Below are 22,502 nucleotides of genomic sequence, written 5' to 3' on the forward strand. Positions count from 1 at the left end.
TACCTGGCGGGATCTTGCAGACGGTGGCTGGGTGCCAGCCGTAGCGCTGGTTACAGTTGGGAGACTGGACAAAAATGGCGCTGTCACTGAGGCACTCGGCGAAGACCTCCCCTCCGATGTAGTAAAGCCGCACGCCTCGCCCTACAGAGATGTGGGTCAGGCCGGCCCAGCGTCTGGCCCCAGGGCCGGCTGAGGCCAGCCGAGGAGGCAGAGCTGAGCCGATGCTCGGAGGGGCTGCCTCTCCGCCAGCCTCACCAGACAAACAGGACCCAGAGCCCAAGCCTAAACCCACACACGGGAAAACAAGGGTTCCTCAAGCTAGAGGACGGAGATGACCAGGGGCGAGGGCAGGGGTAAGTCTCAACGACGGCCTCTGCCACGGACTAGCCATGGGCCTCCATCCAGTTACTCACGCTCTGAGCCTCAGTTTCTTCGTCTGAAAGATGGGGTAACAGTAATACCTACCTCCCAGGGCTGTTGTGCCACCCACACCAAGCGCCCGCTAAGTACGAGCTGTTACTACGGCTACTGCTACACAAATTCACTCAGCAGACCTGCAGAGCTCCTCCTGAGGCAGCAGACCTCGCAGGCGCCCTGCTTTACAGGGATGGCTTCATGCCCCCTCCTGTACCTTTCCCTCCCCAGTGCATTTTTCTGAAACATACCATAGGTTTATATCATTCACTTTTCCTTCATCTCTTAAATCCATTCCAGATGGACAGGAATTATTTTTAAATTGCCTCTGCAATTCGAGCAAGCAGTTACGTAAATGCTCTGACAATGAGCTCTCCTCTCAGCCAGGGATGTTCTCCTCTGCTGCACGGGAAGGCCTCTGTTGCTGCTTCTGGGGAAGAGGCCCAGAGGGCTGGAAAACGGAGCCAGGGTTTACGGGCACGACGTCAAGTGGGATAGAAACCAGGGGGCCACTGGGTGTTCTCCCCGCCTCCTCCTCCCACTACTGCCGCACCCCCATTTCTTCTTGGTTTGGTGCTGCAAGACTTGGTGTCGCAAATATGCGGGGTGCTGGCCGAGTCAGAGTCCATAAGGAGGGGCCACGGTGTTAGGTCAGTCAAGGTCACGGGCAGAGATGGGGAGACCCCGACCAAAACAACGGAAATGTGTTTTGTTTTGGCAAATTTTTGAAATATTAGTTTTAAAAATACAGAAAAGTAGGGGCGCCTGGGTGGCTCAGTCAGTTAAGCATCCGACTTTGGCTCAGGTCACCATCTCACGGTTTGTGGGTTCAAGCCCCGCATCGGGCTCTGGGCAGACAGCTTAGAGCCTGGAACCTGCTTCAGATTGTGTGTCTCCCTCTCTCTCTGCCTCTTCCCCACTCACATTCTCTCTCTCAAAAATAAGATGTTATTTTTTTTTTAAATAGAGAAAAGTATAAAGAGAATAAGTAAACAATGATGTATGCCTCCCAGAATGAGTATCTTTTTCAAAGTAAAACACATGGGGAGGCTGTCTGGGAAGGATGTGGGCTCAGTGGCAGGGGACTGTTTGTCACTGGCTGTGTCACACTCACTGTGTAGCCTCTGCAAGGCTCTGCTCTTCCTTGGGCATCAGGTTATTGCCTGGAAAATGAGCACATGGGCCCACACCTATGGCTTCCAAACTTTTCTTAACCATAAAATCCTCTCTTCAAATGAAATCTTCTGTGAAAGCCCAAGATATAATACAGACAAGATCAAGGGTGCTCTGGTTCACTTAGGACCAGACCCCCTGCCACTCCACCCTAGCCCTGGAGCCTGTCTGCCAACCCCGGGGGCTCTGGACTGAGAATACCCTACTATACCATCTCCATGGACTTGTGAGTGACTCGGGGTCACAGAATTACAAATATCCTTAGCATGATAATTTTATGAGCAAACCAAGGGGCATACACACGCCTTCTTCCTCTAGAAACCATCTTTTATTATGTTCTGGGTGTTCGAAGGCAGAATATCAGCACCAGTGTTGTTCTGGTAGCCCAGAATAATCATATGGGAAATGAACAAAGAAAAGCTCACTCCCATCAAGACTGACCCCATCTACCTATCCAACGATCACGAGGTACGTTTATGAAGAGGGTTGCAGATGCGCCCTTCTCATAGATTCCCCATTCTTGCCCCCTCCCTTAAGTGAATGCTTTCCTCTGTGGCTTTCACATTTTCAGACATAATCTGTGTGTTTGAATGGGAATGACCAAACACCAGGAACTCTTCCCGTCTGGCCCCTAAACAAAGCCATAGAGAGTTTGGGGGCGGGCTGGGGGAGCGCATCCTCTCCAGGCTCCCCGGAGGTGCGGCACAGTGCCGGTTGGTGGCTTCTGCACTGTGGCTGCTGGGGCCATGGCGGGGGTCGGCGGGGAAACGTGGCATCCTTACCGATATGCCTCCGTGTGAGCTCCACAGCCGCGTTCCTGTTGACATTGGAGAGCAGCCCCAGGCAGAAGCGCTCCGAGTTGGAGGGGTCGGTGAAGCCGTCCACGGTCATGGAGGGCTGGGAGGCGTGGAAGGTCTCCCCGACGCGCTGGTTCAGCTCGTAGTAGGAAATGGAGCACCAGAAGGCTGGCTCGCAGTAGGTGACAGGCTGCAGGTCTGGGAAGACACATCAGGCGACTGGGTCAGGGGCCCCCGGGTCGCATACTCCTCAACGAGGTCCCCTGGGTGCTCCGTAAGACTGTTTCTCTGCCTCTCAGAGCGTGTTACAATCCTCTGCCCTTGTGCCTTGTAGGATATTAAACTTGCAGAATCCAGTGGGATAAAAAAAAATCCTCCAGTGTTTGGAAAAACATGCCACTTTCATTTAGTTTTGAGCTCATAAAGGTCCTGTCCTGCCTGGCTGGCCTTGGGTGGAACAGTCTCCAAGGAGGCGCTGGACAAACCCCAAAAGGGCCAGGCATCAACCCACACCTGGGAAAGCCCACCGGGTAGGCCCGGCGTGCCACATCACCTACCCGGCCACCTCCCAGCCTTTCTTCTGAAGCAACCCACAGTGATCTCTGCCTCCAGAAGGGCTCTCGGCTCTGCCCAGTCTTGGAAACTCCTAGCCTGTGGGGCAGCAAGTCAGGATCCAAGCCCATGAAAGGAAAAGGCTGGGGCAGCCAAGGGGGTTCCACGGGTGCCAGGTGTGACCACACAGACACCAGGTGCTGTCTGCACGGCGAACCGGGTCTGCGTCTTTTATTACAGAAACGATCTTCCGCACGTACCCAGATGCTGTCTGGAGGGGTGGCTAAGACCCAGGCTCGCCTGAGAGAAATTCTCAATTTGTCCTAGCTGTCAGTCTGTGGTCGCAACCAAGGGCTCCTCAGAGCAAAACTGCCATCTTGAGAGGAGTTGGTTCTCTTTAGAGGCTCCCCCTCACATGATCCCGCATCACCTTTCCTGTGACTCCCTAGCCCTCCTGTCACCTGTGGCCACTCTGGTCCACACCTGCCCAGGCACCCTGTCCTCCCCCTGCATCCCTCAGCAAGTCCGTGCTTAGCCCTGGGCCAGGCCCCCGTCCTTCCTCCCTGGCATCAGCGCCACGGCATCCTAACAGGACTCCCCGGCACTCCTGTCCAGCCTCTTCCAGCCACCCCCCTGCACCGCGCTTCTCCACCACGTGGGCTGGAGCATCGTATCATAGCTCTCTCGCTGCCTACTTGAATCCACCCCCTTGTCGGAGAACTGGTGAGTCTCCTGTCCCTTCTCACTCCTCCCCTTGGACCTCTAGCCACATCACTCTCTCTGGCTCTCATATTTGGGGGCACGTGGTTACTCAGGGTGCGTCTGTGGGAGCTGGTGTGAGGGACAGACAGGAAGGGCTCACTGTGCCAGGTCTCAGCACTGGCCAGGGACCCCAGCTCACTGCCTGCCGAGCCGCTTCCTGGAGTGAGAACCCACTGGGATCTCTGCTCACCAGACCTTTAGAAGTGTGGGAAGGACAAGAGACAAAACTCAGAAGCTGTTCTGGGAGGGGCCTGGGAGCCCCCTGCAGGGCAAAGGGCCCAGATCTACTTGTGGGGTCAATGCCTGTGACCCCTTTTCTAAGGTAAAGAGAACGCCTACCACACGTGGGAGGAGGTGCAGACCCGTACCATCCCTGCATTCAACACACACCCAGAAAATGTGGGCCAAATAATTCTTCGACTGGGATGAGGGAGGGGAGCGTTGTAGGTCACAAGATGTTCAGTAGCCTCCCTGGTCGGTAGCACACACACATCTCCCCCTCCCAAGCTGTGACAGTAACAAATGGCCCCAGGCATTGCCAGCTGTCTTCGAAGGGGCAAAGGAGCCCCTGGTTGAAAACCACCGCCTTAGATGTTTAACCAGGTCATGGAGCTCCAGCTTTGACGCCAGGCAGACCAGAACTCACTCTCTGCTCTGGCGTGGACCAGCCGTGTGACTATCAGCGAACCAGTCCAGCTCTAAGTTTCAGCCTCCACATCTCCCCCTGCAGCCACCAGGTGGAGAAACCTCTTTACCACTGGGTGCTGTCTGCAAACAGATTGGGAGAAGTCACATGAGGTGCTGGGCCCACGTCAAGCACTCGATAAATGGTGCTGCCAATATCGAACTGATTGTGTACATGAACCTGAGAACATCCTGCTCCTGTCCTGGCCTCCACTGCAGGGAAGGCAAAGTGTCCTCGCCCCTTTCCTCTCTTCCCAGGATAGAGGGAAGGAAGCAAGGAAGGCAGGGGATCTAAGCTACTTTTAACGGGGGACGGAGGAGTGACCGGAGCAAGAGCGACCATGGCTTGTGGCCTGTGCCCCCGAGGATGGGTTGAGCCACAGCGGTCACATCCGGCTCTGGCTGCGCTCGATGCTTCGACATTCCAGCGAGATAAGCTATATTCTAAACAATGTGGTCACTAAAATGTGAGCTATGTTGCTTTGGAAACCTAAAAAAAAAAAAAGAAAAAAAATGCCTAGGAAATCCAAGTGCAATCCAAGCACTCCAAGGGGTTGGGTCCTGTGACAAGGCCAAGAGGTACTGAGGAAGGGCTGCTGACCACCACTGCCCGGGGGCAGGTTCGGCTGACCTCGCTGTGCCAACCTCCCCGGTCTGGACAGTGCCTTCAGCTTTACTGGAAGACGTCTGGTGCAGACACTCTAGGTCACTGTGCGTCTGGCATGGGTCAGCCTAAAGAGGCAGCTGTGGCTGGTCTGGGCTGGCCCTGGCTTCCCCAGCGAAGTACAGAAGAGACCTCACCCCAAATTATAAAGCCTTGTCCAGCACCCTCTGGCTTAGTCCAGACGGAAGAGAGCGAGCTTGGCTCCCAGGAACACTGGCACAGCCTACCCATCAAAAGAAGAAAAGCCACAGGCCACCCACTGGGTAACATGGTGCCAGGACCACTGTGGAGAAATGTGGGCTTTGAGGCATCTTGGAATCAGAGAGGGGGTTGGGGGTCCTCACCCAAGAGGGCCCCCCAAGCAGATCTGAGCCCTTATCCAAACATCCCTGTAGCTTGCAGAAACACACTGGACAGTGTGGTGGAAAACACTGGACTCAGAAGCCTGACACATAATTAAGAAGATGCTAGTTTAGTGGGGGAGCAGTGCAGTCAGGCCAAGGCAAAGTCTGAAGGGTGCCATTTTACAGAGTGCTGTTCGGCCGAGCTGGCCTATGTTCAGGAGCAGGACTGACCTGGAGCAGCACCCCGGCTAGGCATTTACTCTTCTCTGCAGACAACAAAAATCTAGCTCTGCCTTTCACCTCTGTCCCTCCTGTCACTTCTCAGCTGCTTCCTCAAGGCACTTCTGCAAGAAGAGCTACAGACCAAAATGTATGGTCACCACTTCTGGGTTCTGCCTTGAGTGGCAAACTCTTTTTAAACGTATGCCCTCTTTTTTCCCCCCCACCAAATGACTTAGCCACACCATGATTAAGTACAAGAGAAATAAAAAGGACCCTGGAAAAGATAACATTATAAACAGGACCCAGAGAGCACTCAACTTGGCTCTGAGCTTCCTAGCAGACAAGGCAAAAAGGGACAATATGCTGTATGGCTCTGGTTATGCACAGACAATGCTTACCAGTTCTGCAAGGGAATCAAAGCTTCTCCTGGCACTAAATCTTGAACAAAAATCTGCCAGGTGGCAACCTCTCCTCCCACATCCATCAAGCCAGCCAGCCTTAATTTGAAGAGTTTTCCAACAGATGCAGAAGCAATTTTGCATAAGGCTGTTTCTTGAAAAGGACTCGAAGATATTGCCACTCAAAGACTCCTCTGGGAGGATGACTCCAAGGGATAAAGGGATTTGCCTCCCCGACAGTGGTTTCGTTTCTCCAGGCCCAAGACTCAGCACACCCGGAGTGGCAGACAACAATGTCCAAGGCCTTCCCTTCAAATAGCCCTGCTCCCAGCCAGACTGAGTCTATGCTGATCATTCTTCCCGCAGCAGAGGTGTTGGAAACCTCCTGCTCCTGGCATTCTCGGCCCCCTGCCCCCACCAGTGTGGGATCGGCCAGACTTCTCGAGTGGCATGGGGTACTTAATTCACGACTGGCCTCCTGCCAGACTAACGGCACTGACTGGCTTCGGTTTTAAGCCCTATTCCAAGCTGGCATGGACTTTCTGTTTTGTTTAAGGAAAAGAAAACAGAATAAAACCCAGAAGGCAACACTTGGATTAAAGGATGCCTATTAAAAACATGTGCGAGAGATCCAAATCCGGTAAAGGAAAAGGAGGGGGGGCAGGGGACAGATGAAGGGGGCAGGAATTAGCTTTCTACTATGAAAAGCAGGGAGCAGGCAAAGGCCGGGGCACCAAAGCCACAAAGCTAAAGGTCAAAACGTGAATGCACTGCCTTCGTCTGGGCCCTCACCTGTGGAAGGAGCCTGAGCTCCTGTCCCAGAGGTGCCACACTCCCATCCCCAGTCCTCACTGTTTCCTCTGCCTGGGCTGCCTGATCCTCACCAGCCCAGGCTCAACCTTTCAGCCCCAGCTTATGTGGCCGTGAAGACCACTTGCCCCTCTGTACACGGTCGGCCCTTATTAGTTGGGGTTTCTGAGGGTTAGTTCCTGTGGGCCCAAGATGGCTGGGTCCTGGCACCCGGGACCCCAATTTCGACCTAGCTCGTTAAGGAGGAGAACGACAAAACGAGGTATGCACAGCACAGAAAGCAGCCACCGCTCTTTCAGCCTTGGATCAGTTCACTGCAGCCAAGAGCAGTGGCAAAGTCTAAGGGTCACATCTTCTGGCTGGAAGCTGACTTCCTGCCATTAGGATGCTGTGATTTCTTAAATAAATTTTTTTAGGGACACCTGGGTGGCTCAGTTTGTTGAGCATCCAACTTCGGTTCAAGTCATGACCTTGAGGTTTGTGGGTTCAAGCCCCATGTCAGGCTCTGTGCTGACAGCTCAGAGCCTGAAGCCTGCTTCAGATTCTGTCTCTCTCTGCACCCGCACTCATGCTCTAGCTCTCTCTCTAAAATAAACATTAAAAATTTTGTTTTAAAAAACCTTTTTCAATGTTTATTTTCCCCAGGTGCCCCAGGAGGCTGAGGCGTCTCCCCACTGCCCCCACCACCCTGCCCCTCGCTCCTAGCAGGAGAGGAAGATACCTTCTACAAGAGGCACTCTGGAAACCATCACCTCCCTCAATCTCCAGTCCAGCCACTGCCCCAGGGCACTGCCTGGTACCTCTTTCCCCTTGGTCAAGGCCCCTCCCCAAATGTTCACTTTAAAGCAAGAACGACTTACTCACCCTCAGGGTCCAGCTCATTATCTTTTTCCTCTTTATGCTTCCCTCCTCCTTCCCCTCCATTTGGCCCAATCCTGGACTTAAATGCTTAGGAAATCCCAGGTGACTCAGCTAGCATGATGTGTAGTGACAGGAACATCACCTGCTCACGTCCCTTCCCTGCAAGCCAGAGCCACTGGGTCTCCCCAGAGCCTGCCTCTGACGAGAAGCTGAGCTGGCTCGCAGTCAGTCACTCCTCTGGGCCCCTCCCTGTAAGGCCAGCAGCGGTCTCACAGCGGAAGGAGGCACAATCTCTTGCCTGGATGTGGGGAGGGAATAAGAACGAGCCAGATGTCCTCTGCTCTCTTCCTGCGTAATTTCTTTGCAGGAAATAATCAGATGTCCTGAGATGTCCCCCATCCTTCTCTGTGGTCATCTCGCCTTTTATTTTCCCCACACCCACCTCTGACCAACTTCAGCACCCCCCCCCCCACATACTCCTCTTAACTCTGTGTGTCACTTCAAGGCCTCTCCTTATGGCCTGCCCGCTGGCCTCCTTCTGGCTTCTGGCTGGGCCCAGCCCTCCAACGTGAACCTCAGCCTCTTCCCCTCCTTCCTCCCTCCTGGGGGGTCCCCCTCAACCCCTCTCTGGCCTTCTTTCCTTCTTGAGTTGGCTTTCCCTCTCCTGGTGCATCCACTGCCAGGACTTCAGCCGAACCTTTGCCAGTGTTTCCAGGGGGCCAACCTACAGAGATGGCCGACAGGTCAGAAGAGCAGAGTTCTGACAGCGGTTGGATCTGTGGGCAAAATGTTCAACCCAACAGGCCTCCTTTCTGCAGGACTGCTCAGAGGCCTTACCATGTGGGCGCCCCGGAGGCCCCAGGGGTCTACAGCGCAGGCTTTCCAAACTCCTGTGATGACAAACCCTGCCTCTCCAACTCTGCTTTGCAAAGGGCTCTCACACAGGCTAATGGCTTCCAAATCTGCACGTCCGGCCCCGACCTCTCTCCTGACTGCCCAGCTGCCTCCTGGACACAGTTAAGCATAGGCAAACTCACTGTCCTCTTCCAGCCCAAGTCCATCCCATCTCCTAGGTATCCAGTCTCTTGCCAGTTAAAGCTAGTTGATAAGCACCTGCTCATTCAGGCCCATGACTCCCTCTCAACGCCCCTCCCAGCCCCACCACCATTTCTCCCAAGGGTTCATGGCAGCCTCCTTTGGTTTAACAGCTTCCTAAGGGGTGGTTTTTTATTTTGTTTTGTTTTTAGTTTTGGGTTTTTTTTTTCCTTTGGACACCAGCCATTTCCCTTAGACTTTAAATTCCATACAGTGGCTAGATTAATCTTTTTGAAACAGTCATCAGATAACCAACCACTCTTCCCCCAAAGCCTTCATTCTGTAGGCAAGAAGGGAATCAATAAGTGTGGCATTCAGGGCTCTTTTCTCAGTGCCCCCAGGAGTCTTCTCGGCCTCATCTGCCCCCCTCATCCCAACCAACCACAACACCAGCCGTCCTCTGAGCTCTCCCTGCCCTTTCATGCCCTTCCCTCTATCTGCAATGTCCTTCCCTCCTTCTCATCCTCACAGTATCCCACCTGTCCTTCCAGGTCCCACTCACACACGACCACAACTCTAAAGTCTTACCCCATCCAGCACTTTCCTCGTTGGCCTATACACAGTTCCTCTCCTGTGCCTGCTCTCTTGGCACGTGGCACACTGCATCACAGGTGGACGTAGACCCTTCCAGCCACTCCATCAGACCGTGTGTGCCCACATGTCCTCCCCAGCTCCAGACCCCCAGCATCTGTACTTGCTAGGAACTCAGAAAAGCTGCTTGCATGAATTAATTACACAGCGGATGCTGGCAAGCCTGGAGGCATGTCCCCACTGGAATGCCATCAATGCCTCCTTTGAACCCTCAGTCTGCACCTACTTGTTTTAGAATTACACTGATGCCTGCCTTATTTCTCCCCACAAGGCCATAAGCATCTTGATGGCAGGACCCATGATTCCTCTTCAAATCCCCCCACTGGACTGGTACTCAGATGACCGGTAGGAAGTGCCTGGGGAATCAATGAGGAAGAAAGAGACAGGCAGGCAGGCAGGGCTCCTACTTGGGGGTCCTCAACCTGACAAGTGCCCTCAACTACAAGTTAACAAGTACCCTTCCGAAGCTTCATTCTTCTGAGCAGGACATGGTGATAGGGGAGCAGGTCCTGCCACAGATGAGCGCACATGCTCTGGGGCCCGAAGGTCTGAGTTCAAAGCCTCTCCGTCTACTAACTGTGGGACTCGGCATGAGTTAGGTAACCAGTCTGTTTCTTGGCTTCCTAGTCGGGAAAGTGAAAAATTCCAACCCTGCTACCTTACACACTTGTTATGAAGACTGAGTTCACACGCAGGAAACACTCTACACAATACTCAGGAAATAGTAAGTTCTCAAGAGATGTTTGCCATCATCATTGCCATCATCTGTCTCCTTCCAGCTAGGATGCCAGGAGCCTGTAAGATTTTGGGGGCCAGGATGAAGCCAGCAGTTTTGAATGGGTGAAGGTGGGGGTGAGGGGCAGGTACCAGGGGCCTGGGCAAGCAGAGGAGAAACACTGGTGTCTCAGCGTGAGTCCTAACCCTGACTCGTCAGCTGACTTGTTGCCCCACTCACGTGCTCCCAGCAGACCGGCACCCACTCTCTGCCTGCCAGGCTTGAGGGCTGTTCCTTCCTTTGGAAGAAATGACCTAAGAATCCTCAACCCTCAGACAAGGGGCCTGAGGAAGGGGACACAGCAGGGAGGAAGAATTGGGTCAATGGGACACCTCTGCCTCAAGTCCAAGATCAAAAACCATCCTGTCATCCTGGTTCACACAATCTAGAAAGGAATTCACAGCAAGCTACCACTTGGGCCAACTTTCATTCTGAACCATGGAGTCAGGCAGTGTGGCTTCAAAGGCAAAGGCCTGCCCCAGAGTCTGTCGACTGATGGTGCTGCCTTGGCCATGGTTGGGAAAACAGCTCAGAAATTAAATCTAAACCAGCCAGCCTCAAAAGCTGGAAACCCAGAGTCAAGTTCACAGTCCTGGCCTTTAATTTTTCAAGTGTTAACACAGCTTCTAGCCTTCAGAGTTTGTTTTTAATAACTCAATTGGTCCTCTCACATCAGGAATTTGACCTTCCCTCTGCACAGCCCAAGACTCACAGTGATATTATCTTACAAAGATGTTAAAACAGATTCCCCCAAAGTCACATCTCACACTGCCCACTTGTCAGCCTGTTTTAAAGGGTTTTCAGGCATCTCCCAACGTTCCAAATGATTTTCTTCATCTGATGCTATCAGTCAAGGACTGGAAGCAACTGGGAACAAAAGCCAGGCCAACCGCCTCTGATTCGCCAAGCTTGGATATTAACGCTTTCTCTTCCTGAGCCACAAATTGAACCCCAGCAGTAAAGGCCAAAACAAAATCAAACTCACATTTTTCTAAGACTACCAGACCAGCACGTAAAAAATTCCCCTCAATAAAAACGAAATGGATATTTCAATTGTTCACAGCACTTCAGCGGGCCCCACGCTGGAGCCCAAGCGCGTTCCTGGAGTAGAGAAGCGAATCTCAGAACAACCCGCCCAGAAATCCAACAACTGAGGGATGGTCATGGAAATGATGGGCCAGCTGCTCTAAAACATCGTGAGACAATGCGAGATGATAAAGGAGGCCTCTAAATATGGAAATGCACTTACAAAACAACAAGGAGAAGAATGAGAAACACGGATGGACACTGTAGTCTCCATTGGCAAGGCACAAATATATATGCCTGATCCACAAACATCAGGAGGACCGTGACAAAAGAACACCCGTGTGCATGGGTGGGGAATTATGGGCAATTTTGCTTCCCCCCCCCCCAATTCCCTTGTATCTTGCTGTTTTAAATTAAAAGTACATGATTATTAGATGAAATACTCAGATAAAATCCAAAGAAGCGTATCGTGCAACAAACCGGCAGAAGTCAGGGCCAGAGTCTGCACTGCTCGCCCGTGGCTTTGTGTCAAACCACACACATATGCTTGGCTGACCACAGAGTCTCATCTCCTGAGCACAAGGTTTGGGGGATTTTCATTCACTCACGTCTGACTGCCACCCAGGGGACATACAAACCCGGTACATTGCTTTTCCTGCCACCGCTCTTCTCGGGTTTCCCCATTCTGTGGGTGACCCCAGAATCACTGTAACCAGAAACCTGACGGGCTGGGCTGAGCTGATGGTGAGGGGCGGGGAGAGCCTCACCTTCAGGGCCTCATCCCCCCACCGGCCACCAGCCAGGGCTGCAGCTAGAGGGGGTTACAGTCCTACAGATGAAGAGATACTTACCCAAATTGTTGTGTGCTGGGGACATCGGATTCGGGGATAGGTTTGGAGAACCTGTGAGGTGAGACAGAGTCGTGAGAACAAGCAGAACATTCTTGGCTTAGAGAACCAAATTACTGAACACATGCATCAAGATGGGGCAGCTCGACACAGCAGGCAGAAAACCCTGGGCTGAGCCTCCAAAGCCCAGGAGGAGGTCTGATCCCGTGTCCCTGCCCTGCTTTCTCTCCCTGGGCCCCAGTCTTCACCTGTGGAACAAACAGATGAGCGGCTAACCCCAGGGGTCTCTCCCACAACTTGATGGTGTGAGGACCCGGACCAAACCCACAGCACAGGGCGCAGAGCTCCTTGGAAGCTATGGCCCCAGGAAAACGAGGCGGACAGGGAAGGCCCAGGCGACGAAGGCCCTCCCTCCCACACAGGTAGGGCCACAGCTCCCCAGAAGGCCCCTTCGAATACCAATCTAGCCCTTTCCCCAGGTCTCAGGAAACTCACCCAGCTGCCTCAGAAACCCTACAACTCTGCAACCAGACTGCAACCAGACTGACGTTTGAGGCAATACATGAGGCTGCTCATGGGGATGTGTCCAAACCTACCCAATTCTTCCTGCCCGGCTACCTTCTCTCCAGCCCTCCCTCTCAGGAGAAAAAGAAAACCACATGGCATCTGCTTTCAAAAAAAAAAAAAAAAAAACCAAACAGTGCCGTTCCACAGAGCAAGTTGGCTCATCCCTTTGTCCCTGGACCCAAGAGGGCTGCAGCTATTTCTGTAGTAACAGCCCTGCAGGATGGGCGCATATGTGCCTTGTTTATGAGGGTCTGTTCCTGCTCCCCAACTCAGCTGTAACCTCCTTGAGGGTGAGGGATGAGCCACAGGCTTCTCTTCCTCCCCCAGAACCCAGCACATCAGGGGATGTGGAAGAGCCGTGGAAGACAGCTTCCAACCTGGCCACAGAGTCCAGGCGTTGTCACCAGCGTATCAGCGATGGGATTTCAGCAAAGTGGTCTAACCTCCTCGAGCCTTGGTTTTTATTTCCCTTCAGGTGTAAAATGGGGATAATGCCATCTATTGTGTGATTTGTAGAAATGAAGCGTGATCGTGCATAGACAAATGGCTGTACCATGACTGGTACACAGCAGGCACTCAATAAATGCTGGTTTCCTGTTTTGTGGTAGCCCAAATCAAGAAGGCCCAGGAAGGCTGTGGGACCATCTCACTGGTCTGGAAGGGCACGCATGTGTGTTGGGGGAGACCCAGGGCCGGACGAGGGCATCCTCGGACCCCAACTGAGACACTATCACATCTCAGCTGGCAGAGAAGCAGCTGGACTTGTTTCCAAATGGACAACTTTGAGTGGAAAGCCAAGGAGCAAAGATGACACCCCCCCCCAAGAGACTGGGGGTCCACAGAGCCCAACGTCTACTTTTGACACATCACGGACGTCCACAGCAGGGCCCTGCAGGTACACTGACAGGAGGAGAGGAAGAAAAAAGAGATGACAGAGAGGGCGGGACAGAAAGGAAGGCAGGGAGGGGGGAAGAAGTGCGCGCTGAGGGTGGTGGAAGGGTGGCTGGCTGCTCGTTCTGTACTCGGACCGTCTCCTTGGGCCCTGCTTTGACAGTGCTAATCATTCTACACACAGAAAGAAGAGCAGGGAGGGAAGAGAAAAGGAGTTAGAAGCAATGCAGCATCTGGAAAGATGCTGCTTAGCTGGCCTGCTTCCCGTGCCACATCCCGGAGCTGCAGGCTTGCAGCCGTCGCTTGGCACGGAGTGCGGGAAGGCCTGTGACACACCGCAGCCCGGGGCGCGTCGTCAGCCACTCCCGGGGGTGTGTGCCACACCCCAAAGCGCCACGACGCCCACGCCGGGTATCAAGCAGCCACACTTACAACGAACATGCAAGTCTCCCTCGTGTGCCTCTTTCAGGACCTGCACACTCTCTTTTGGGCCGTGTGCAAGGGCAGGCGGGCTCCGTGTGGACGAGGCACGCCTGCGATCTCCGGGACGGACCATCTGCTCGGCCCCCTCCTCCTCCTCACCCAACCACGCACAGCGCCACGCACATTCTATGTGGCAGCTGGGGTTCCTTTCAAGGAGCCACCGGTTTGGAGCCAATTTGGTCCCGTAACAAATGATGCGGGAACATATGGAGACGTGGCTGGAGACAACTGGGCTGGGTCCCTCGCGGCAGGAATACATAGATGACGTTTGGTCACTACACAAAAATAGACGTTTCGGGGGCCTCCACTGGCCGAGACCCCGCCCGCCTCCATTCAGTCTTTCCTCCTGAGCTGTGTCAGGTGATCAAGCCCACCCATCACCCCGCTGCCAAGCTCTCACCAAGGCGGAGATTCTGCTTAAAGCCTGCAGTGGCTCTTGGCCACAGTGAAACCTTGAGGGACACTCCTCCTGTCTCTCGCCACTCCCCAGCCACACAGAGCTCTCACTGTCACCAGAACGCACCAGGCTATCCTGCCCATGCCCATGACCCTACCTAGCATTATCCTCTCTGCCTGACGGCCTGGTCAACACCTACCCATCCCCAAGACTTGACTCAAGAAAAACCTACCCTGTGAGGTACTGTTCTGCTCCCAACACCTCCTCCCCAGGCTGGGGTAGGTGGCCCTCCCCTGTGCCCACTGCCACATGGCGTCCTCCATCAGGGCATATATGAGACGGCACAGTGACTGCTGGTCGTCGTCCTCACAAACTGAGCAGCTCAGGCTCCTCTCTCCCCAGTGCCTGGGATGGCATCTGGCACCTAGTTGTTGCTTCATAAATGCCGGGTAGAGGGACAGGGGGAGGGCAGGCACTCAGCGAGGATCAAGACTCTGACCTGCATCCATGCTGTGGTTCATCTGGTGGTCACTGGTCTCTCCATCTTCACTCAGGTAGCCAGGGGGTGGGGTTTCTGGGAATCAGAAGGAAGGTGGTTCATTACGGGGCCTGCACGGTTCAGCTCGGAGACACCTGCTGCAAACCCGTCACACGTCCACACCACTCTGCCAGCAGCAGGTGCTGGAGGCACTGCGGGCCTCTGAGCAAGGGCACCAGCTCCTCAATCCAGCTGGCCTCATGCCCTTCGACCCCCGTCTCCTCGGCTGGATTGTGACCACCTTTGTTCATGCCATCCTGACGCCCAAGACCAAAACACCTGTTCCTAGAGCCACTGCCAGGCTAGCTTCTTCCCACCCTAGAAGGTCAAGTGTAAGCCCACCCCTCCAGGGAGGCCGGGGACTTGCCTGAGCCTCACCCACCTCTGTCCTCTGAAGGGCAGTTGCCTCACGCTGCCCTTTGGCTCTGCTAATCTACTCCTGCACAGGTACCCTGTTCATTGTCACTCCTCTAGTGGACATCTTGGCTTCCCCAGTGGGCTTCAAGTTCAATGGCAGCAGCGACCATGATCTGTTTCTCTGAATGACCCCAGACGGTGACTTAGCTCTCTAACGTTTGCGCAGTGAACACGGTGACCTACCCCTAGGGGCCAGCGCCCCCTGTGAAGGACCTGGAAGAGGCCGGGCCTGTAAAGGGGTCTCTCCGTAGGCTCTGCCCCATGCACAGACCTACAGTCAACCTCAGCACAGTGAACTCACTCAGGGTGAGAGGCTTGTCCAAGTCAGAGCGCTCTGAAAGGCAGGCAGGATTCCTGCCGCTGTGACCAGCCCAAGCTCAGCCAAGCAGTTTTCCTGGACGCCCTGCGTGCTGGTGATTCACACATTATTTGCATGTAAATGAAGGGCTTCTAAAAACATCTGCACTCTGACAGCTGAGCCGGCTTCTCTCCGTGCAGTCAGTCAAAACTCCCGCTTGGGCCTCAGCCCCCACCCAGGCTGAAACCCCCACCAGGCTTACTTACTGAAGGGCCATTCTCCGCACCGGCTGCCCGGCCCTCGGCTCCCCCACTGCTCTGCAGGCCCCCAGCCCGTCGGGGATCCTGCCCAAACTCCAGCCCCGGCCGCGAGGGCGGTGAGAGAAACACAGCATTGCTATTTCCGCTTCCAAAATAAATGACGGCACCGAGGCCGGGCGGAAGGGTCACGCCGCCGCTCCTCCGTGCCAAGAAAAGCATCATTACTGAGCGGGGAGCCAAGGCCACGGGTCCTCTCCCAACGGGTGTGCGGTTCTGAGTCAGGGGCCCTCCGGCCAGCGCCGTGTGCGGAGGGGGGACAGGGCGGCCCAGGACAGCCAAGAGAGCTGCAGGGGGACCGGCGTGAGGACTGCCGGCGCCCCTGCGTGCCCCTGCGCACCGCTGTGCCTACCTGGAATATTGCTCTGGGGCTCGATGCCCGCGGGGAAGTTAGTGTTCTCGGGGATGGAATGGCTGTAGTCGTCCAGCGGGGGGAACTCGGCCGGGATCTCTGTGTGGCGTGGCACCAGCACAGGAGGTAGAACTGTCCAGAAGAGCAGAGGCAGATCGGCGTCAAGGCCAGGGTGGCACCAAAGCCCTCCAAGTGCCACACCCTCCTCTCCCCCCACCTGGACAGGGAAAGGGGAGACGAGGCGGGGAGGGGATGGAGAGGACACGCAGGTCGCTGCAGACCCAGGGAGAGGGTGAGGCGGTGCCTACCTGGGGTCTCTACCCTCTGATAGTGGTAGGGATTCACGCAGACCTCGTCCTTCTTCATGTTGAAGGCGAACTCGCATAGCTCCATGGCCCGCAGCTCGTGGTGGCTGTGGAGGTCAGGCCATCGCCACAGGCGGCAGTAGATGACATGGGGGAGCCCCTTCCGATGGGACACCTGCAGTCGGCCATCCAGGGACCTGCCGGGATGGGGAAAGGTGAAGAGCAACAGTGAAGTGGATTGGGCGTGCCTTCTCCCCGAGTTCGAGATTGGTCTGCAGAGCCTCAGGGCTCTCTCCTCTGCCCTCATCTCTCTCAGCCTCATGGGCCAGAGATCCATGACAGAGAGTCTCTGTCAGGGCTGGCAGCAATCCCAGGAGGGAAACACAGACGTCCACCAAGGAAGGCCAGAGGCCTTCCTGGCTTGGCAGGGGGCACCTCGACTACACCAGGCCCCGGGATGAGTCCTCCAGCCCTCAACCCCCCCATGTGAAGGGAATGGCACTTGCAAAGGCCCACGGGCCAGACCGAGGTGTGCAGACGGGGCCAGGGCTGAGCAAGATCACTGGGGCTCTTTAGGTCCATGCGTGCATGAGCCACAGGGATGCTGTTAAGTGACCGAGTTAGGCCACGGCTAACCCCTCCCAACACTCACACAGCAAATCCCCCACATGTCAGAAAGCAAGAAGAGTCCCTCTCCCTTTTAGTTGGCATTTGTGATGAGGCAGGGAGGGAGGGAGAGAAATTAAAGGGAATTTTAAGTTGCAAGACTCTAAACTGCCAACTTCTCGGGAATCACTTTCAGTTTGAGGGCCGTTGGGAGGTGTCACCTGGGTGTCACCATCCACAGTGCTCTCCTAGTTCAGAGCCCAGGCCTGAGGGGTGGTGCATACGCTCAGCAGGAATGGAGCCTGCAGCCCCACACCGGGCCCAGTCCTGCAACTGCCCCCAGCCTGGCCGGGCCGAACACCACTAACAACAGCACCCTGTCCCAGCTCAAACAAGGTCTTCTGTGGTGACGTGGCCTCGGAGCAGCTGTGACCTGGTGCCCCCACCTCTCAGGCCAGGCCAAAGTGTGGCCCCTGGACAAGTAGCACGGGTCCACAGAAGTTTGTTAAAAAGGAAGAATCTCAGAGGCTTCCCCAACCTGCTAAATCCAAATCTTCCTCTTTATAAAACCTCCAGGTGATCTGTATGAAAAGAAAGATGAAGCAAGGTGACAGGACAGCACAGCTGGGAGCCCAGGAATGCACTGTCAGACAAGGGTGAGGTGGGGAGGTAGAAGGCTCCTGAAGGTGACCTCCGGTAGCAGGCAGGCGAGGCGATCCCATTCACACCATCCTTTATCTCACAAATATTTTTATGAGGTCCTACTATTGTGTGGCGCTAGAGACACGGCGGTGAGGGATAAGAGGTCACCGTGAAACAGACCAGAGTGCTCCCTGCTCCTGTGGAGCTTCCGGTCCAATGGACCAGTATTAATCAAAGAATCATACACAGCTACGATGACAAACTATGTGAGTGTTCTGAAGGAAAAGCGCAGGGAACTACAAGAGTATGCGACCCTGGGGACCTTGCTTTGCTGAAGGGCCGGAGGGGGCATTTCTGAGGAGGTGATGGTTGGCCTGAAAGTCTAAAGGACAAGGAAGAACTAACTGGGCAAAGGGACATGGGAGGAGGGCATTCCAAGTAGGGGGATGAACATGTGCGAAGGCCCTGAAAAGGGTGGAGAATATGGTAAAGGGAGGGAACAGGAGAAGGGCCAGAGCGACTGGGGAGGACAGAGGGAGAGGACTGGGCATAAGATGAGGCAGGGGAGCAGGCAGGCTAACTCTGCAGGGCCTCGGGAGCAATGACAAAAGGTTCTGCCTTTTTCCTAAAAGCCGTAGCAAGTCCCTGAGATGTTTAAGCTGAATGTGTGTGCATGAAATCCTGGCAGCGTGGACAAGATTAGGGGCCATGGGGGTGGAGAGTGAGTGGGGGGGAGACGCGTGCATGTGAATAAAGAGGTACACAACAGAGGACTACTCTCCCTACAAGAAGGCCCATGCTAGGACCTCACTGGTCAGTGGGTATGACTTTTCTTAATAGCTGGGGGTGGGGGGCAGTAGAGAATCATTTGCAAGCTCTCCCTCCCCCCACTCCAGGGCCGAGGGCACCCATCTGCCTGAATAAACAATTTACGGGCACTCCACGAGGGAAGGCCTAGCCAGATGCAACCGGATGCACCAACCGAAGAGAAAGAAATAGGAATCCAATCAAACTCTAAGCCACTGGCCTGGGAACGGGGAAGGGACAAAGGTCAGCACAAGCCTTGGTCACAGGGGCTGACGGGGAGCTGCTGACGAAGGGCATCTCAAAGGATGTAATTACCTCCCTCCCATGGGGCCCTGGACCAAGGAACCCCTCCGGCCAAAAACCGGTAATTACCAGGCAGAACAAGAGAGAACAGCCTGGACTCACCCCCGAGGTAGAGAAGGAACACTACCGGATATGGAGTCATGTGGCCTGGGGTCAAGATGGGGTTCCCCTCTCCCAGCTGGGAGACAACACTGGGCAAGTCATGAGGTCTCTGGGACCCTCAGCTACTTCATCTGTAAAATGCAAACATTCCCCCCACCCACTACCCACAGCTCAGTCTCCACTGGAGGTCAGTGAGCATTATTATTCCACATGACAGCAGCCCTAGATAAATGGGGTGAGTTCGAGGGCTGGGGGGGGGGGGGAGAAAGGGAGAGGGGGAAGTGATGAGAGGAGACAGAGTTATTCAGCTGCTCCCATCCTCTAGCAAAGCCAATTAAGTGCCCGCAGGTGAGGAAAGTCGCCACATTCACTCTTCGGTGTTTGACAAAAGCCCCAGCTAAGAGCCAGCTGGACACGGTAGCAGCCTCTTCAGGGGGAGGCCCTGGAGAAAGGCTCAGGTGGGCAGTGAGGGAGGACCGGGGCGATGGAGGGAGCCCCTCCCCTTCCCACCTGGTTGATCCAAGGGGGTGACCCTCTGGTTTTAAAAATAATAATACAGGGTAAGAGCAGGGGCAGTGGAGGACAACACAAGAGAAAGGTCTCAGCTTCCATGCAGCCGACAGCCCGGGACAGTGAGCATAAGGCCAAGTTCCTGACAACTCTGTACCCCAGTTTGAGCCTTTAGGAAGGGGAGGTAGAGGGGACAGGATACTCTGAGCACTCCTGATGAGGCAAGACCCTCACACACAGCCCTAACATCTGAAACCCCCAGAACCAGGACACCTCACTCGACAGAGACTGGAGTAGACCCAGGAACTCACACCTGCTCAGGGGCCTGCAAGGGGTGAAAGGGCGTGGAGTAGGTAGAAATGGGACCGCCTTGTAAACATGCAACTCTGACACAATACGGGTCACTAGGGCCAAGGTCGGGGTGTGGGGCGGGCTGTGATATGGTCTCTATAGGTTTTTTGCAGTTGAGGGACGGGAAGGAGCATCAAGGAGGACGACAGGTTTATTGCCTCTGTAGGTCGAAAACTTCAGTTTGCCAATTCCACATCCGATCCTGCCTGCATTTCATGGGCTGTTTTCTCTTGAGGATACAATGCTTGGCTGTCTCCCTGAAGAATTCTGGCATAGGAGGCTCCAGGCAAAGAAGAAGGAAGAGGGGGGAAAAAAAGAGGAAAGAGGTCAAAGGGGAGGGGCTACGGGGGGGGGGGGGCAGAAGAGGCTGGTAGAGGGAAGGAAGAGAGGAGAAAGGGAGGGGTGAGGAATGGATGGTCAGGGGGAGGGAGGGGAGGAGGGAGGGAGAGGGTAAGAAATGTCCTTCCATTAAATACAACAACCTGAAAGGATGCGTCTATCTCTGTTGTACCCAAGATAACAAGAAGAGTGTAGACATGGAAACGTGGCCATAGGGGAACAGACGTCAGAGTGGAGTGAGCTGAAACCAAGCACCTGTCAGAGGAAGCCAACAAAAGTGATTCCATTCGTGCCTCAGAACCTGGGAAAGACTCAGGAATTGGAGGCACCATACACTTCTCAAGAGGAGGACCCAACAGGAGGATGGGTTTAAAGTCTATGGAAAAGGCAGCCAGAACAGCTCTCCACCCTGAGCCCCTGCAAACAGGACCCCCCCCAATCCGGCGAGAGACAGGTTTGCTCTCTGCAGAAAATGAACCAGAGAGCAGGGCTCTGGATGGGGCCACCAGGGCACAGCTAGGGGTGAAGGTCAGACGAGGGCTGGAAACAGGATGTCGTGACTGACGTCACTCGGCACCCAGGACTGTGACGGGCAGGCCCGTGCCCCCGACCCCTACCTGTGGAGAAATTAAACAGCTCAGCCCTTAAGACATGCAATACTGACATTTGGGGAACCCTCAACAAAACAGCCCGGTTCCTGCCAGCTCACTATATATATAGGGGAGCTTACCTGCCAACACATAACAGAGCATTCAATCTGCTTTCTACCGCTTCACTCTTAAATATGAATGCACAGCCAGAACCCTCAGCCATTTAGAGAACGCCTCTAACACAAGGCACAGAGACAGAAATAAGGGGGCGGGGGGGGGGGGCGGGGGTGAGGAGGAAGTCTCAGACAATACAGGGAGCAGAAAAACCTTCAAACAAAATGAAACAAAAACTACTCTCAGGAAGAGAAAATATTACAATCCTAAAACAGGAACATTTACAAACTATGAAAAAAACTTTTGGAAATAAAAATTAATGGGAGTTAAAAATTGAGGAAAGACTTCTTCAAGTTTTCAACTGTATACACAAACTATTTATCAATGAGTTTTTAAAAATCAAGGGAAGCCCAGTAACCAAGTCAGTGCGGTAATGGCAAACGACTGATAAACACGTCAGTGGAGCCTAACAGAGTCCAGAAACGGTTACGTATATATGGACAGCTGATTTTCAACAAAGGTCCAAAGACCATTTAGTAGACAGAGGACTGTCTGTTCGACAAATGGTGCTGGAACAATGGGATGTCCATATGGGAGACAAATGAACTTCAACCTACAGCTTGCACCCTGTGCAAAAATTAATTGAAATGGGTCCTGAGATAAAGCCTGAAACCACAACTTTCAGGAGAATACACAAGGAATACATGAGGAATCTCTGTGACCTTGGGGTAGACACACATTGCTTAGATACCACATCAGAAGCACATCCCACTAAAAAAGAAAGTTGACAAGTTGGACTTCATCATAATGTAAGCTCCTGGTCTTTGAATGGCATTGTTTGGAGAATAAAAAATCCTAAGTTAGGGGAAACTATTTGCAAAGCCTACATCTGATAAAGGGCCTGTTTCCAGAATAAAGAACTCTGAAAATTCAATATTGAGAAAACAAACAAGGGTGCCTGGGTGGCTCAATGGGTTGAGCATCTGACTTCAGCTTGGGTCATGATCTCACAGTTTGTGAGTTCCAGTCCCACGTCGGGCTCTGTGCTGACAGCTCAGAGCCTGGATCCTGCTTCAGATTCTGTGTCTCCCTCTCTCTCTACCCCTCTCCTGCTCATGCTGTCTCTCTCTCAAAAATTAATAAATGTTAAAAAAAAAAATTAAGAAAAAGAAAAAGAAAACAAACAACCCAACTGTAAAAAACAAAACAAAAAAACCCCCCAAAAAACAACAACAACAGGTAAATGATTTGAACAGACACTCCACAAAAAGGTATAAAGATGGTCAGTGAGGACATGAGATGATACCCGACATCACCCTTCATTAGACAAGGGCAAATTTAAACCATGGCGAGACACCACTTCGTAATTGTTCGAATGAATGGCTACAATTAAAGGCCATGCCACGTGCTGGTGAAAGCACGGAGAGACTAAAACTTCAGATGTTGTTGGGTGGGCATGTAAAATGGTGTAACTACTTTGGAAAACAGTTTGCAAGTGTCTTAAAAAGTCCAAAACATAAGCCTATCATATGATCCACCCATTCCACTAAGTGCTTC

General features: G+C 53.8%; 1 protein-coding gene across 5 annotated transcripts in view; it reads right to left on the reverse strand.

The window, feature by feature from the left end:
- Nucleotides 1–22,502, reverse strand: part of SMAD3 (SMAD family member 3) — a 119,759-nt gene that overhangs the window by 9,781 nt on the left and 87,476 nt on the right. For all 5 annotated transcript variants that reach the window (XR_006218557.1, XM_042988577.1, XM_042988579.1 and 2 more), the window contains exons 2-7: nt 16,585–16,778; nt 16,277–16,408; nt 14,854–14,928; nt 12,020–12,070; nt 2,370–2,582; nt 4–141 (exon numbers count right to left, since the gene is read on the reverse strand). Coding sequence is in view for 4 of the 5 variants with exons in the window: in XM_042988577.1 (XP_042844511.1) it covers nt 4–141; nt 2,370–2,582; nt 12,020–12,070; nt 14,854–14,928; nt 16,277–16,408; nt 16,585–16,778 (803 nt within the window). In the remaining variant the exon portion in view is untranslated. The remainder of the gene's footprint in view (nt 1–3; nt 142–2,369; nt 2,583–12,019; nt 12,071–14,853; nt 14,929–16,276; nt 16,409–16,584; nt 16,779–22,502) is intronic.

This window comes from Panthera tigris, chromosome B3, assembly GCF_018350195.1.
Source record: "Panthera tigris isolate Pti1 chromosome B3, P.tigris_Pti1_mat1.1, whole genome shotgun sequence".
In the NCBI taxonomy this organism is placed as follows: Eukaryota; Metazoa; Chordata; class Mammalia; order Carnivora; family Felidae; genus Panthera; species Panthera tigris.